At 39.7% G+C, this 14,663-nt stretch overlaps 2 protein-coding genes across 14 annotated transcripts in view; both read left to right on the forward strand.

The window, feature by feature from the left end:
* The window catches only part of tead1b (TEA domain family member 1b), a 49,627-nt gene extending 40,486 nt beyond the window's left edge, over positions 1-9,141 (forward strand). For all 13 annotated transcript variants that reach the window (XM_040011219.1, XM_040011225.1, XM_040011220.1 and 10 more), the window contains 4 exons: positions 198-371; positions 2,849-2,989; positions 3,093-3,245; positions 5,895-9,141. In XM_040011219.1, the coding sequence (XP_039867153.1) occupies positions 198-371; positions 2,849-2,989; positions 3,093-3,245; positions 5,895-6,008 (582 nt within the window). In that variant the 3' untranslated portion in view covers positions 6,009-9,141. The remainder of the gene's footprint in view (positions 1-197; positions 372-2,848; positions 2,990-3,092; positions 3,246-5,894) is intronic.
* Positions 9,142-11,975: 2,834 nt separating this feature from the next.
* Positions 11,976-13,769, forward strand: rassf10b (Ras association domain family member 10b). The gene has a single exon (XM_040010892.1). The coding sequence runs from the start codon at positions 12,264-12,266 to the stop codon at positions 13,593-13,595; it is 1,332 nt and encodes a 443-aa protein (XP_039866826.1). The 5' UTR covers positions 11,976-12,263; the 3' UTR covers positions 13,596-13,769.
* The last annotated feature ends 894 nt before the right edge of the window (positions 13,770-14,663 follow it).

Below are 14,663 nucleotides of genomic sequence, written 5' to 3' on the forward strand. Positions count from 1 at the left end.
CTTATTTTGCTTCAGTAAACTCTTCTGTGCTGATGACTTTGTGATTATTGATACGCGCTCCTTTTGCATGTGTTTTTTTGCACGCTATTATTGAGTTCACGCTGCAGAACAAAAGAATCCGACTTTAAATAGTTTCATCTTTTTTATTTTTTAATACAAGTTTCCATCTGTATTCATTTTTCATTTTACACTTGCAGTACAACAAACACCTGTTTGTGCACATCGGGCAGACGAATCATTCCTACAGTGACGCCCTGCTGGAGTCGGTGGACATTCGTCAGATCTACGATAAATTTCCAGAAAAGAAAGGCGGACTGAAGGAGCTGTATGCAAAAGGCCCCCAGAATTCCTTCTTCCTTATAAAATTCTGGGTGAGTGTAATTTATAAGCAATGCTGATGAGAAGATGAGTATCTGATAAAAAAAAAAATGCTTTGTTGCAGCTTGATTAGGCTCTCCATACATAAGTATTAATTTCACTGTAACCTTTTGCGCATTGTGAAAAATTTGATCAAACAATCCTGTTTAGTAACAGTGTGTTCTGCTTCGTGCTTAGTGATTGGGTGTAATCAGTCTACACAGAGAAGATTGCTCTCAATGTTTGCAGAATGCACTCTGCTATATTTGGACTTGCATAGCAGGAGAGCTTTTGATCAAAGCACCCACTAATTCAGTGTAATATCTCCAAACAATGGAGTGACCTGGTTGTGCTCCTAATGACTGTTTAAACATTGCATGCATTTCCTCCCTGATGCAAAATGCTAACTAGCGGCAGCAAACAAAGTAGGGCCGTATGCACTTGGACCAAGTCCCCTCAAATTCCTTTTGAAGTGACCGACAAATTTAAATTTCAAATGAAAGGCAGAATCTGCACAATAATGAATGTATAACTGCTTTGCTTAATGAAGGAGGAGAATGTTGTAGGAGGACGTCTCCCCTTTTTGTGTCCGTAATGAACAGGATGTTCAGGGCACAGAGAGGCTGCCCTCCAGGAGCAGACCCGCTCAACCTTGTAAATCAGTCTTTTAACGTAACTTCATTTAATCCTCTTTAGAATCTTTCTTCCAATATGGGCACATTAACATGCTTATTCAGATGTGGCCGGGATCTTCTCATTTTTTATGCGATATGCACGGCTGGGCTCAGCAGCCCTGATCAGACAGATGTTTGCCGTTTCAGAAAGCTACACGACCGACTGTGCACATCTTACAGTATAAAATGATGTCAAAATGTTTGAATTAATATCTGAACACCATCATAATATTTCTAGTAATGGTTAAAGAGATGTTTTTATTCAAGTGTCAAATACAGAGTGGCGTGGTGGTGCCGTTGGGGAAGCACTGTTGCCTCACAGCACGAAGGTCCTGAGTTTGAATCCATTGGCCAGCTGTGTAGTGTGCATGTTCTCTTTGGGTAATCCGGCTTCTCCCCACAGTCCAAAGATATGCGTGTTGCGTTAATTAGTTAATCTAAATTGGCTCCATGTGCGAATGGTTGCCCCAGCCCCCCCAAAAGACCCTGAATTGGAAAATCATAAGGAAATGGATGGATGTAAAGATAAACCTATGGATAAAAATCATCCGTATCTCGTATGAGATATTTATCAGCAGCTGGTAAACATATTCAATCGTCTTGTAACAAAAAAGCTAAATACTTCTCTCAGCAGTTGGTAGAGACCAAAAATGGAGCTAAAAGCACAAATGTTGGACCCCTCTTCTCATTTTGTCGTGTGTGCAGTCAGGGTAAGAGGGAAGAAGAAAAGACGAGGCACTTAACAAAATGAGACATTCTGGTTTCTGGGCAGTCGATTGAATGTGCATGTTGAGAATGCACAATGGAGAAAAACACGAAGAGCTTTCTGCTTCTCTCCAACTCCTGGAAGTGGTGTATGTAAAAAAAAAAAAAAAAAAAAGTAATTATTGAATTATAATCCACTTTTTTACTGCTTAAGAAGAGCAGTTATAGTTTAAATCCAGATAACTTAACATATTTAAAATGTATTATTATATTTTTTTTTTATTGTTGTTATTATTTTAATTTAATTTTCCCAGTGATACAAGTAGTTTTTATTTCATTCACCTCTGAATAGTTCTTCCATTTCTTATGTCCATGTCGTCCTGGAGTACAGCGTTCTTTATTTTGTCACTGAAGCGCTCCAAACACGTACTTTATTATCTTTAGTTCTAAATGGTAACCTATTTAGAATTGGTATGTGTTTGGCATGCTCACATGAGTCCTTGAACCACATCTCTAATACAGTTAATAATTTCACAGAAATGCCAAAACTGGCTTTAAGATTACTTGGAAACATGGTCATCTTTAAAGTGGCATTTTTCAATTTAATATGCACCATCTTGGCTTTTAATCCTTTAAAAATGAAAAAGGTATTGGTTAAAAAAAAAAATGTTTTTAAAAAATCTTATATAGGTGTGTTTTATTTTAATTTTAATAGTATTTAGAGATCCAGTATTTTTAAACTACTAAACTTTCCATTTTGGTATTAAAATGTCATTAAATGGCACAATTCTTTAAGGGTGTGGATGCATTAAATATTTTAATGTTTGTTCCTTTTCCCTATTGATTTTGATCGGGGCACAAACACGGTTGCCTTCTTCTAAATGTTGCTTCTCAGCCTTATTTTTCTATGAGGATTTTTTTAATCTTATGAAAAAGCAGCAACCCTTTGGACTTTCTGTCAGTACAAGTAGTCTTCCAGGCCTTTCATTTCAGTAGAAAACACATTTAAAACTGTTCATCTCTTTTCTTTTAAATGACTTGTACAAAAGGACATTGTAACAAAATGAAAATGTTCTCTGAAGCTCAGTGTTTGTTGTTTTTCTTTGCCTCAGGCTGACTTAAACTGCAACATTCAAGATGATACCGGATCTTTCTATGGCGTCACCAGTCAGTATGAGAGTCCAGAGAACATGACCATCACATGTTCGACAAAAGTTTGCTCCTTTGGCAAGCAGGTTGTGGAGAAAGTCGAGGTATGGACTAAAATGAGAAGCAGGATTTTTTACTGTACCTCCTGGGGTTTGTTTGTGTGTTTTACATTTCTTATGTGCGCTGCTTGTTCTTCTTTCCCCTCAGACTGAATATGCACGCTTTGAAAATGGACGTTTTGTCTACCGGATAAGTCGATCCCCCATGTGTGAATACATGATCAACTTCATCCATAAGCTAAAACATCTGCCGGAGAAGTATATGATGAACAGTGTGCTGGAGAACTTCACTATCTTATTGGTAATCACCTCACTGACCTGAGTGGGCGACGTCCTCTCTGGGAGTGTTTTTCTCGCTGCTGTCAGGATGTGCTGGTGGCTCCAGCTGGCTTTAAAAAAGTCTGAGTGGGGGCGGTGGGGGGACTTCACTGGGCCTTGAGATGTGTTCCTCTGCCTGGATTCACATTCCTCTCATTCCACAGGGGATGAAACACAGTGTGAGGACCCTCATTATCTGCAGGGGAAAGGGAGGATAAGAGAGGGCAGGAAACCCTGTTATTGGCATCACATGGGGTCTTAAAGTGTCATTCACCACTGCAGAGAAAGCACCCAGGCCAAGGGGTGTGCAAGCAGCCCCCCTCCCCCAAAAAACCCATCTTAATAGTGTGTTAATCATTAAATAAACTCATGAGTCATGTCAGACTTAATACATGATTATTTTTAAAAGTGCGGCAGTTCTTTTAAGACATATAAGTAGCACAAGACTGGAAGAAGGATCCGAAAATATGTTTCATAGATTGATATTATAATTTTCTAAGCACATTTGTCTCTTCTGCTTCTTGCTGAATCCTAATGTTGTGTTTTCATTTTTCAGATTTTTCCATTGTGCCCAGTATGAATACAAAGTAACCCTAATAGAGGGAAAATGGTAGCTGCAGCAAATTTTGTGTATTTCTCCCTAAAACATAGGGTTAGTTGGTTTCTTGTTCCATTTTGGCCTGTGCAGAACAAGGGATGGCTCAACACTATGCTCAGGTTTTACTGAAACATGACGTTTCAATTTATGCTACTAGATATTATTAAATTCTACTCTGCACATTTTCCCCCTTAAATAACATGTTTATATTCAAAGATTAGTTGATATCAGGAATCAAGGTCCAAGAGTTTAATGTATAAAGTATGCCTGTGCACAAAAAACATGCATAAATGAATTCCCTTTCATAAGCTGGTATTTAAAGAATGTAGCGTATGTGCTGAGGCATCCAAAGTTCCCTCCATTTCAACACCAGTTGTAGAAAGTTTTCTGTACAGTAAGATGGAAATGGAAAAACGTGAGAGAGACATCATGAAACATTACTTGTTAGTCAATTTCTGTCAGAATTTTGAAACATTAAAGAACTCTGCTTTAATGTTTTGGGTTTTTTTTTTTTTTTTGGATGATAAAGACGAGGATGCTCTGAAATCACTCTCTCTATATTTGATTGGACCACCTGTAGGTTTGGTGATTCGACACATTTACCTCCTTATGCAAAGCCTATGTAGTGTCACGCCATTTATTTCCATGCAGAATTGCATTAATTCTTCCAGGTCTTGTACTGATGACGGGAGAATTGGTTCTCTGTGAAAAGTCTCCTCCCAGTATGTGCACAAAGACTCTCAACGGGTTCGAGGTCTGGGCTCTGTGGCGGTCCGATCCATGTGTGAAAATCATGTCTAATGTTCCCTGAACCACTTTGTTCACAATTTGAGCCCGATGTTATTGTTATCTTGGAATGTGACCTTTCCAACTGCGAAGTGGTTTTAAACATAGCTGTGAAGTCTACTGTTGATTTATATATTTTTTTAATCATTTCATGTCACCAAACATGTAAATGATCTCTGATCACGATCATTCAAGATATTTTTTTCCAGCCACATTTCCTCCTCAGAGATGATTGTTCCCCACTGTTGCCCTTCCAGGTTTTAATCGTGCTTATACTAAATTTAAGAAGTAACAGCAATCTCCTCAGTGGTTTTGCTTGATTCAGCTCAATCATTCGACCCTTCTGAAAGGCAGTAACATCTTTTTGCTGATCACTTAATATCTTTTCCAGTATGATTGTTTAAGAAGTGAGAAGCTGTTCACTGCATCAGACTTAAATAATCTGCTTCCAGCTGAAACATATTAATCACTGCAGTAATTATCCAATGGATACTTTGAAGGCTTTTTTTTGCATTCGTTGGCTTGACAAAACCTAAAACTATAATCGGAGATGAAGTTGGTTCCATGCATCATATGACTTTTCAACCCAAAATGATTCCTATGAGTTACAGTGAGACATTAACAGATGATGATCCTGATAAAATGGCGATAAAAATCTATAAATAACAGTAAAATCCAGAACAGCTGCCAATGAGACAAAAAAAATGAACGCTGCTAAAATCATTCATCTTGGGATTTAGCATAGAGAGCGGTAGAATAAACGTTTTAATTTGAGTTGATTATTTTTGTTGCTGAGTGTGCGCTCTCAGTGATGCTGTTTATTTGTAAGGTGACAGCTTCACATTAGAGCTCTGAAACTTCAGACTGGATCAAATTAAAGACGAAAGGTTACTTTGGAAAAAACAAAACAAAAACACAACTCACTTTCCCACAGCCTAACAAACAGGAGTTAACAAGTTGTATATATAAAACATATTCCCTCGATAGAGAGTCTAAATTGCACTTAAAACCTTCTGTAAATAAAAGAGTAAAAAATGTGGCTCTCCTGGCCAATTTTAAACTGGTACCAAACATTTAACCGTGCGCGCACACACAGCTTCAGGACTCTAACAATGCATGCGTCTGTCTTTTTGCTCAGTTTCCCGTCCACGTCTTCAAACTCGGTAACCATCCTTTGCTGCATCCATTTCTCTGTTTATTTCCCGCTGTGCAGCGCTTCTCCTCTAAAGTAAGTGCTCTCTCTTGCAGGTGGTGACAAACAGGGACACCCAGGAGACATTGCTATGTATGGCGTGCGTGTTTGAAGTTTCGAACAGTGAGCACGGCGCGCAGCATCACATCTACAGACTGGTGAAGGAATGAATCCGCTTGGAGCTCCTCCTTTTCATAGACTTACCAACCTCAAAACAAAAGTGGCAGTGCCTCTACACGAAAGTCATACCTACAACGCTCTTTGGTCAAGGTATCGGGTGGAGTCGTTGTTATAAATCTGTTTTAATATAAGTGTTTGTTATTTGACTGCAGCTGTGAATTGCGGTACAGTTGTTTTAATGTTTGAATATGGGAATTTTAAATATGTTGGTCTCTGTCGGGTATAAATGTGGCCATCCTTAAAGAGTTTCCTGGATGTGTTTGGTAAATGAAAATGTGTGTGTCGTTTTTTTTCTGCTTTGTTAATGTAGACTAAGGAAAAAAAAAAGACAAAAGGACACGGGCCTTTTTTTGTTTTTCTATCAGCGGCATGGTTGCGGTCTGTGTAATATGTTTGAGGCTGTTTTGTATGTCTGTACTTCATGATTTGTGAGCATACATACTGTAGATACGCAGACATGAAAACACACACAGCTGTTAAACTTTCCAAAGAAACAGAACAACACTATACGTGCAGTGGCCGAAAGCAGATGGTTGCAAATGTTGCGAAATTACTACATAAGAATGGCAACAACTGAGCTTTCGGTAATATTTATCCCTGTTGAAGCACTCCCAAGTTTTAGACCCCAGAATGAATGCACTGTGAAAACACTACAGTTTGCCTGCATCCGCTCCGTAAATGTAGGAAGTCTCACCACATGCTAAGCATTTCAGCACTGCAAACAAATCTTTTCTCTGACAATGGGCAGGAGAATTTTTTTTATTTTTATTTTTTTTAAAATAGGTGAGTCCTGCTAAAATGACTCTAATCGGACTCGTATCTGGTCAGAAAGCACTTTGTTTCCCTTCCTGTGCTTGCCTTAGTGATGCTTGCGTCTATTCTGTTAATTCTGCGCTTTAAAAAAAGAAAAACTAAAAAACTGTTTAACCTATCGAGACACTACAAAACCATAGACAGCAATGCGTCGTTCAGCATGCTGTGGCTTTGCCCCCCACCCAACACTCTGGGATCGCCGCGTGATAACTCCAAGCCAGAGTGTTGCTGCCTTCATGGTCACACTATGTTCACATGTTTCTGTGGCCTACGCTGATTGCCGAGCCTTAAACACGTACAAACTGTATGTGAACTCCAAAAGATGCCACTAAAACTGTGATCTTTACATTGTGTTTGTGTTGTGTAAAATAAATGAATGACAACAACAACAACAAAAAAAAAATCACAATTCAAATCTGCCAAAGCCTAAGTGTACAGTGCCTTAGAGTATACTCATTATCCTGCATTTACCCTGTTTTCTAAGTCTAAAATTAGTTTTGTGTGAGACGGGCAGAAATAACTTACAGATGTATTATTTGGTTCATCTTCACATCTCAGAAATCACGGTTCTCGAAATTGGTACACTCCTAGAAATACAGTTTTTGTTGTTGCTGGGTTTGTTTGTTTTTTGTTTTGTTTTTTTAAAGAGGCAGTACACTTATATTCAATTATGTTTGCAAATTTAAGCTCAGAAACAGGTTATTTTTCCTGTAACGCTGTAATATGTTCTTAAAATATCAGCCTTTCTTTTTTCCCTTCCTTCTCTAAGAGTGTACTATAAAAAGACTGACTGCCTTTCCTGTCGCAGAAGACCAAAAATACAGAGATGCAGTCAATTATTGTTGTGTCCTGCATGGTAGCAAGGAAGTGCCTTTGGTTCAGATTTTCCAGCTTAAAAAAAAAGATCAAACAGAAATTATAAATTTAATGTTGCCAGACCAAAAAAAGAAGAAGAAGAAGAAAAAAAAACAAGACATAAGTGAAACAAATCACCACATTGCCTTTCAAAGGACTGTAATGACAGCAGGGGAACATGGTTACTAAGGAGAAGAAATAAATGATATTCATTTTTATTACATTGTAAATTGATTTCTCAAACCCAACTATTTCTTCGCTTGAGGTTAAAGATTTTGTCTAATATTGAACGGCCACTGACTGCATGCAGGATGTCAACAGAAAAACACTGAAGCTGTCTGCTTCGTGCACACTTGCAGGCTCAAGTGTTTTTTTTTTGTTAGTTTTTTTTTTAAACGAGGCTTTTTTGGAAGCATTATGGTTTCACAATGTCACAGCTGTGATGGCGAAAAGGCAGGGACCGACACGAGCTTTTATCCATTAGAACAAAAAAAGAAAAGAAAAGAAAAAATAATGTTTATTTAATATTAATTCTACAGTACAGACTCTAAAAATGAAACTTAAGATTGTTTTACGTGTTTAAATCTGTATACTTTCATTGTAAGGATCATAATTACTCAAAACATTTACTATTTCTTACAGAAATTATAATCATCTTAAAGTAGTTTAATCAACAAAGCTCTAAATAATTGCAGACAATGTCTTGGGGTGGGGGTGGGGGGGTGCAGATAAAGTTAAATGATTCAGTATTTTTGCCGCAGTTCTGTGAACACTGTGGACTTTATTTTTCTTTTATGCTTACCTTGTGTATCTGTTCACATTTATCGATTACAGTTAGATGTTCCTGTTTTCTTATTGTACTTATATACAGTCGTACCCGGTTTTGTGATGACATTATCTGTAATATTGCGAGCCCAGTGAGATGGTAATGATGTTACTGCTGCACTGCTGGTACATTTTTACATTTTAACACTAAAACAGCAGGACTGACGCCTTTGATGGCACGAATGTCTGGTGGACTCTTTGCCCCAGAAAGTGGACGCGCCAAGTCAAGGAATCGCGGCTACAAGCATATCAGCTTTTGCTAAGAGTAGGTACTGGTACCTGGCTTTAAAGTGATTCTTGACATATAGCTCATGAAATGTAAACTGTCATTTACATATTTGGGTTTTGTGTGCAGATTTTTTTCAGCCCCCCCTTTGTAAAAAGGTGCTTTCTATAAAATTATATCTTGGCTTTTCTTGGTACAGATGTGTGATCTCTTTTCATATCCATCACTGTAAAGTGTTGGAGCAAAGGAGAGAAAAGAAGCTCTGCTCTGTTTGTGTTCTGCATATGGTCTTGTCTTTGCTCCGTAACATTATGATGCCTTCTTGACAATAGTAGATATTTTGTAGCTTTCTAGATACTTTGTATGTACGCAATATTGAAGTTAAATAAATCTGAAAAAGATTGCTTCCTTTTATTTTTCTCACTTGAATCTTTGCTGTGTGGATGAGTCTGTTAACTCCTTGACTGCAAAAGCCTCACATCAACAGTAGATGGAGCATGTGAGAGAACATAATTGAATGTGCATCGCTGTAATGGCAGGACTCGCCACAAGAGGGAGACACCATTTAATCAAAGTGCTACAGATTTCTGTTTTCTTGCTCAACCTTTTTAAATCAGAGGTTCGCAAGCTATTTCCAGCACACCAGCTTCAGAAACCAATTACAGTTCAGCCCCACTCCCCACAAACTGTCAACACACAACAATGTAAATAAAAAGGATTCAGATTTCTGCATTAGTAAAGTGTGTTTTGTTTATTTTCCCTCCAAAAATCATATTTATTTGTCCATCCATATTTTCCCCTGGTTTCCTGGCTGGCCTTTAGTGGTTCTGTACCCAGCAGTGATGACCCCTCAGTCAGAAAACCACTATTTCAGTAACCAGTCTTTATATTATTACTAACACAAACCAAAACGTTTTGAATGTTGCACTGAGATGGAGGGGCTCAAATAAGGTGCTGCTATAAATCATATACGTGGAAACCAACCAACTACTGCTGAACAGCTGAATAAAGATTAGTGCTCCTTAAGAGAGGCTCAATAAAACTAGTAGTTTAAGTGTGTAAAGTAATTCAAGGTTCAAGGTTCTTTATTTGTCACATGCATAGTTATACAAGTATAACACACAGTGAAATGTAGCCTGACACGCTCCTCGACATGTGCAAAAATTGTGTGTATATATATATATATATAGTATATACATTGGGTGAATGTGCAGTAGTAGCAGCAAGCAGGTGAATTCTGTACATTAATATGAATAGACATCTGACTATTTTACAGGATAGACAATATAAACATTTAAAGTTAAAGGAATTTGAAATGTACATTGTTCCTTGGTTTAGTGTCTTGAAGAGAGTCCTGTCTCAGTCAATTATAGATGATGTGAGAGGGCGGGTGTGTGTGTTTAGGGCACGGATGGCTTGGGGATAGAAGCTCCTCTTGAGTCTCTCTGTCCTTGCCCGGAGGATGCGGAACCTTCTACCAGATTGCAGAAGTTGGAACAGTTTGTTGCCAGGATGGGACGGGTCCTTCAGTATCTGCGCTGCTCTAGTCCAGCATCTCCTGGTGTAGGTGTCCTGAAGCGGGGGGAGACCAATCCTGCAGCAGCGTTCTGCTGTACGGATCACTCTCTGGAGAGCTTTTTGGTCCTTCACACAGCTGTTCCCAAACCACGATGTCATGTTCTGTGTGAGGATGCTCTCCACAGCGCCTGTACAGAAAATCCTGAGGATCTTTGGAGAGACCCTGAACTTCCTCAGTTGTCGTAGGTGGTACAGGCGCTGCCTAGCCTTTTTGGTCTGGACCTGAATGTGGGCAGCCCATGTCAGGTCTGAGGAGATGTGAACACCTCTACATGGGAGCTTTACACTTTTGTACTACTTAAATGTCACCTGAGTGATGCACATGTTTTTGTTTCCATTTGATTGGTACAATAATAACATGATGAATCAGTTCTCATGGGTTTGACTCAAGTGAAATTTATCTTTATGTGAAGCTAATCTTTCCTGATATGTGGACTGGAACTAATTTGGGGGACTGCATGCTGGTAAGTATGTGTATGACTTTGCATTGTAATGTGGAAAGTAAAATTTCCACCCACTAACACACAAACATCCTAATCCATCAAGACCAGGCATATGCTGTCACATGAGCACTAGCAAACCAGCAAAGCTAGAGGTAAATACATCTGTCAGAGATCTCCTGACAGAATAGCTGAATACTCATTTATTCTCTTTCTTTGTAAAGTCCCTGAGTTCAAGACTGAGCAAGGCTAATACTTGAAAGCAGTGAATCAGAAGAATAAGCATAACGAAGGAAAAGCTAACAGGGTCAACATTATGAATTCAAGTAAAGCAACTGAAGTGTTCCATATCTATGCTCCCTCACTCATATCAACACAGGCAAACTGACTCTGAACATTCAGATCACTGAATGCAAAGCGTGATCCATCAGCAGCAGGTAACAGTCTGCTCATTGCTCTGAACTACAGGAAGGAGCATTTGTGTTTCTGCCTTCCTACCTTTTTCCTCTTGTTTCACTTATGTGTTTGACATGTGCGTGTTTACAGTTCACAGAATTGTGATATGTGGCTCTATCAGATGAAAGATGACTATAATTAGAAGTAAGATATTGAAAGTACTGACACTTAAGAAGCAGGAAATAAACTGAATTTAATCCTTGAAGAAGAAAAAACCCCTCAGAAAACCTGCAGGTAAAACTTATTCTTTCAGGTGTTACACAAAATACATAAATTATGCACAAGGTCATTGTAGAAAAGCGCTATATAAGAATCAGTCCATTACCATGATTAGATGCCTTAGAATCCTCAAAGCCTGTTGAAGCCAGTTAGTGAAATTTTCTTTCAGCTCCAATATTTATTTATTCATATTTTTTGTCTTTTAACGCTGTTTTAACTGGATCTACAGAAAAAGTTAACAACATAACCTTAATAATGAACCAGATCTGAAATACAAAGTCATTAAAAAAAAATAAGATAAAAACATAATCCATATAAAGTACTCATTCCTATATATGTAGGTACTCATGTCCTATTTGATGCAATATGGATACAGAAACCAGAAGAACACAGCGAGCCTCCAAGCTGCTCCAGGAAATCAAAGAATTCATGGCTGGTCGTTGTTCTTAAAAGCATCGAGGCTCAGGTGGAGCTCATCCCACCAAAGAAAAGAGTGTGTGTGTGTGTGTGTGTGTGTGTGTGTGTGTGTGTGTGTGTGTGTGTGTGTGTGTGTGTGTGTGTGTGTGTGTGTGTGTGTGTGGTCATGTGATCACAGCAGTGGCAGTCAGGACTGGGAATACCGGCGCGCAAAGTGTTTTCCTTAACTTATGCGCTCCGTGGACACAGACAGAGACACCTCCAGTCCCGACTGCAACTTTGCAGATGCGTCTAGGACGCAGCGCGCATGCACTGGACTCGGGTATGGACACTGAGGAGCTTTTCTTTCGACGAGCGGATTTAAATTTTTAAATCTACTATTGTTTAGAAGAGATAGAGTTTAGCAGAAATGCGAGATGGAGTCTGAGGAGAATAAGATATCAGTGTGGGTCTGCCGAGAGGAAAAGCTCGTCCTCGGCTTGTCAAAGCGCACAACTTGCGCTGATGTTATCAAAGTGCTTCTTGAAGACCAAACCTCCCAACAAGGGCTTTGCGCAGCACAGTCCTACTGCATCGTGGAGAAATGGAGGGGATGCGAGAGGATTTTGCCAAACAAAACTAGGATTTTGCGGCTTTGGGTCGCCTGGGGAGACGAGCAGAGAAACGTCAAGTTCGTGCTGGTGAAGAGCGAAGTGTCTTTGGACAGCCACGGAGCCCGAAGCGCAGAGGCGCGCGTGGTGCTCAGCAAACAGAGCCCCTGTATTATGAAAGGGACCGCGCGGTGTACCGTGAGTTCCATCTCACCTGAGAAACAGCGTCGGATAGTCAGGAAAGCTTTTAGAAAGTTGGAGAAGATCAATAAAAAGAGATCGAAGGCGGCGCGCAGAGACGCGTCCTGCGCGGAGAAGATGGAAACTTTGGTTCATTCTGTGGTTTCTCAGGATCATACAATCCGACAGCAGATTCAGAGGATTACAGAGCTGGACGCAGAGATCGAAAGGTGCGAGGCGAAGGTGCACATGGACAGAATTAAAAGGCACGGGGCCAATTACGTTCAAAATACGTATTTGGTTGATGTCGCTGCGGCTTCCAGCCACGAAGTGGAAAACCTGCGTTCGTCTGACACTTTGGCCAAGCTTGAAAAGTATTTCCGACACCGTGAGGAGGTGGTTAGACTACAGGAGGAGTTGTGGGAGCAGGAAACCCTTATAGACGTGATCACAGGGGAGATCCAGGATGAGCTGAACCACCGCTGGATGCAGCGGAGGAAGGAGGAGCTGCAACGTAAAAACTTGGAGTCTGGGGATGACTCGCTATTCCTTCCCTCCACCGAAGTGGAAACATCACCAGAAAACGAGCAGCTTTTGGAAGAAGAGAGGATCAAAACGCAGTTAAATGCCAGTTTATACATCGGCCTGCGCCTCAACGCGGATTTAGAAGCTATTAGGAGCGATTTAGAGCTGACCGAGCAGATTTGCGGGGAGAGGGAGAGGGAGATAAGGGATTTGCTGGAGAAAGTGAACACTTTGGGCATGGAGGAGGGGACAGACACTAAGAAGAGATATAGCCACGGGGCAGACGTTAAGACGGGGATGATGAGCACTTTGCAGAGAAAAAACGGGTGGGTGGAGCAAGCAAGGGGGTTGTCAAAAACTCACAATGTGAACGACGACGATTCAGACACTGGCTTAAGTTCTCTGCACAGTCAGGACTCCGACAGCCTCCCTGTGTGGGAATCATTAGTTTAACATTTTCCTTGGAAAACTGGCTTATCTATGTTTCTAATTCTCAGGGGTCATAAGTACTCTGACATAAACAAATAAATGTTTTCCCCACTTTCAACATACACGTATTGCTTTTTAAAATGCATTTTCTTAATCTTTTTTTTTTCTGTTAACAAGAAAGCCGCAAAAATCAATAAAAAAAACTTTAATAAACAATACAAACATGGTTCTATTTGATTTTCTTCTTTATGTTTAAAAAAAATAGTTTAAGGTTTTTTGGAGCCTTGAGTAGCAGTTAGGATAGCAGCAGATTTCTCCAACCCCTGCCATAATGTTCGCCTCAGAGTCAGCAGGGCACCAGACCGAAAAAACAAAGTCAAAGGCTTTTGGATGATTCTGAAGATGTTTAAAAACAGCAGTATCAGCAGTAGCTTTCTCAGACTCTAAGAGAAAGAAAAAAAAGCCTTTTTGGTAAACCAGTCAGACGTAAAAATATCTGAAGTCAAAACTGAGGCGCAGAGCTCTGGTCTGATCTACATCCTGACAGCTCACTGAGCACAGCTGACCTTTTCCTCTCAGATCGACGATGACATTTTGCACACAGACATGAACGACACAAGTCTTACATCTACACTGGCTGCTTTTCGGCAGCACACAACCCCCTCCCACAGTTTATCTCCCAGCTGCTAAAAAAAAAAAAAGAGGCTTTGGGTTTTATTTTCCTAAAATAAAATAGCATCTTTTTTAATCTTTTATGAATCCCTGACAAGCATGCTTGTTTTTTTTGTGTGAAAATGAAACCCTTAAGGAGGAACCCTGATTTAAAAATTTAGAGGTTATGTGGCAATTTTATCAGATCACTTGACAACCTTTTTACTGTGAGAATAATCAAAATGATTCGATATACAGACTGTAATTTCATGAGGTCAAGAGCAGCTCTTGTCACATTTTCAATAACTGCTTACTTTTTCTTTTTTCCCTGACATCCGGGGAGCCGTCAAACTAGATTTTCTTTTAATCTGATAGTCTGACAATCTTCCTCAGTCCATTGCATCCCAGCATGTAATAAGATGTTAATCTCCTTTCTCAATG

This window comes from Simochromis diagramma, unplaced genomic scaffold (genome assembly GCF_900408965.1).
Source record: "Simochromis diagramma unplaced genomic scaffold, fSimDia1.1 OVJJ01000603.1, whole genome shotgun sequence".
In the NCBI taxonomy this organism is placed as follows: domain Eukaryota; kingdom Metazoa; phylum Chordata; class Actinopteri; order Cichliformes; family Cichlidae; genus Simochromis; species Simochromis diagramma.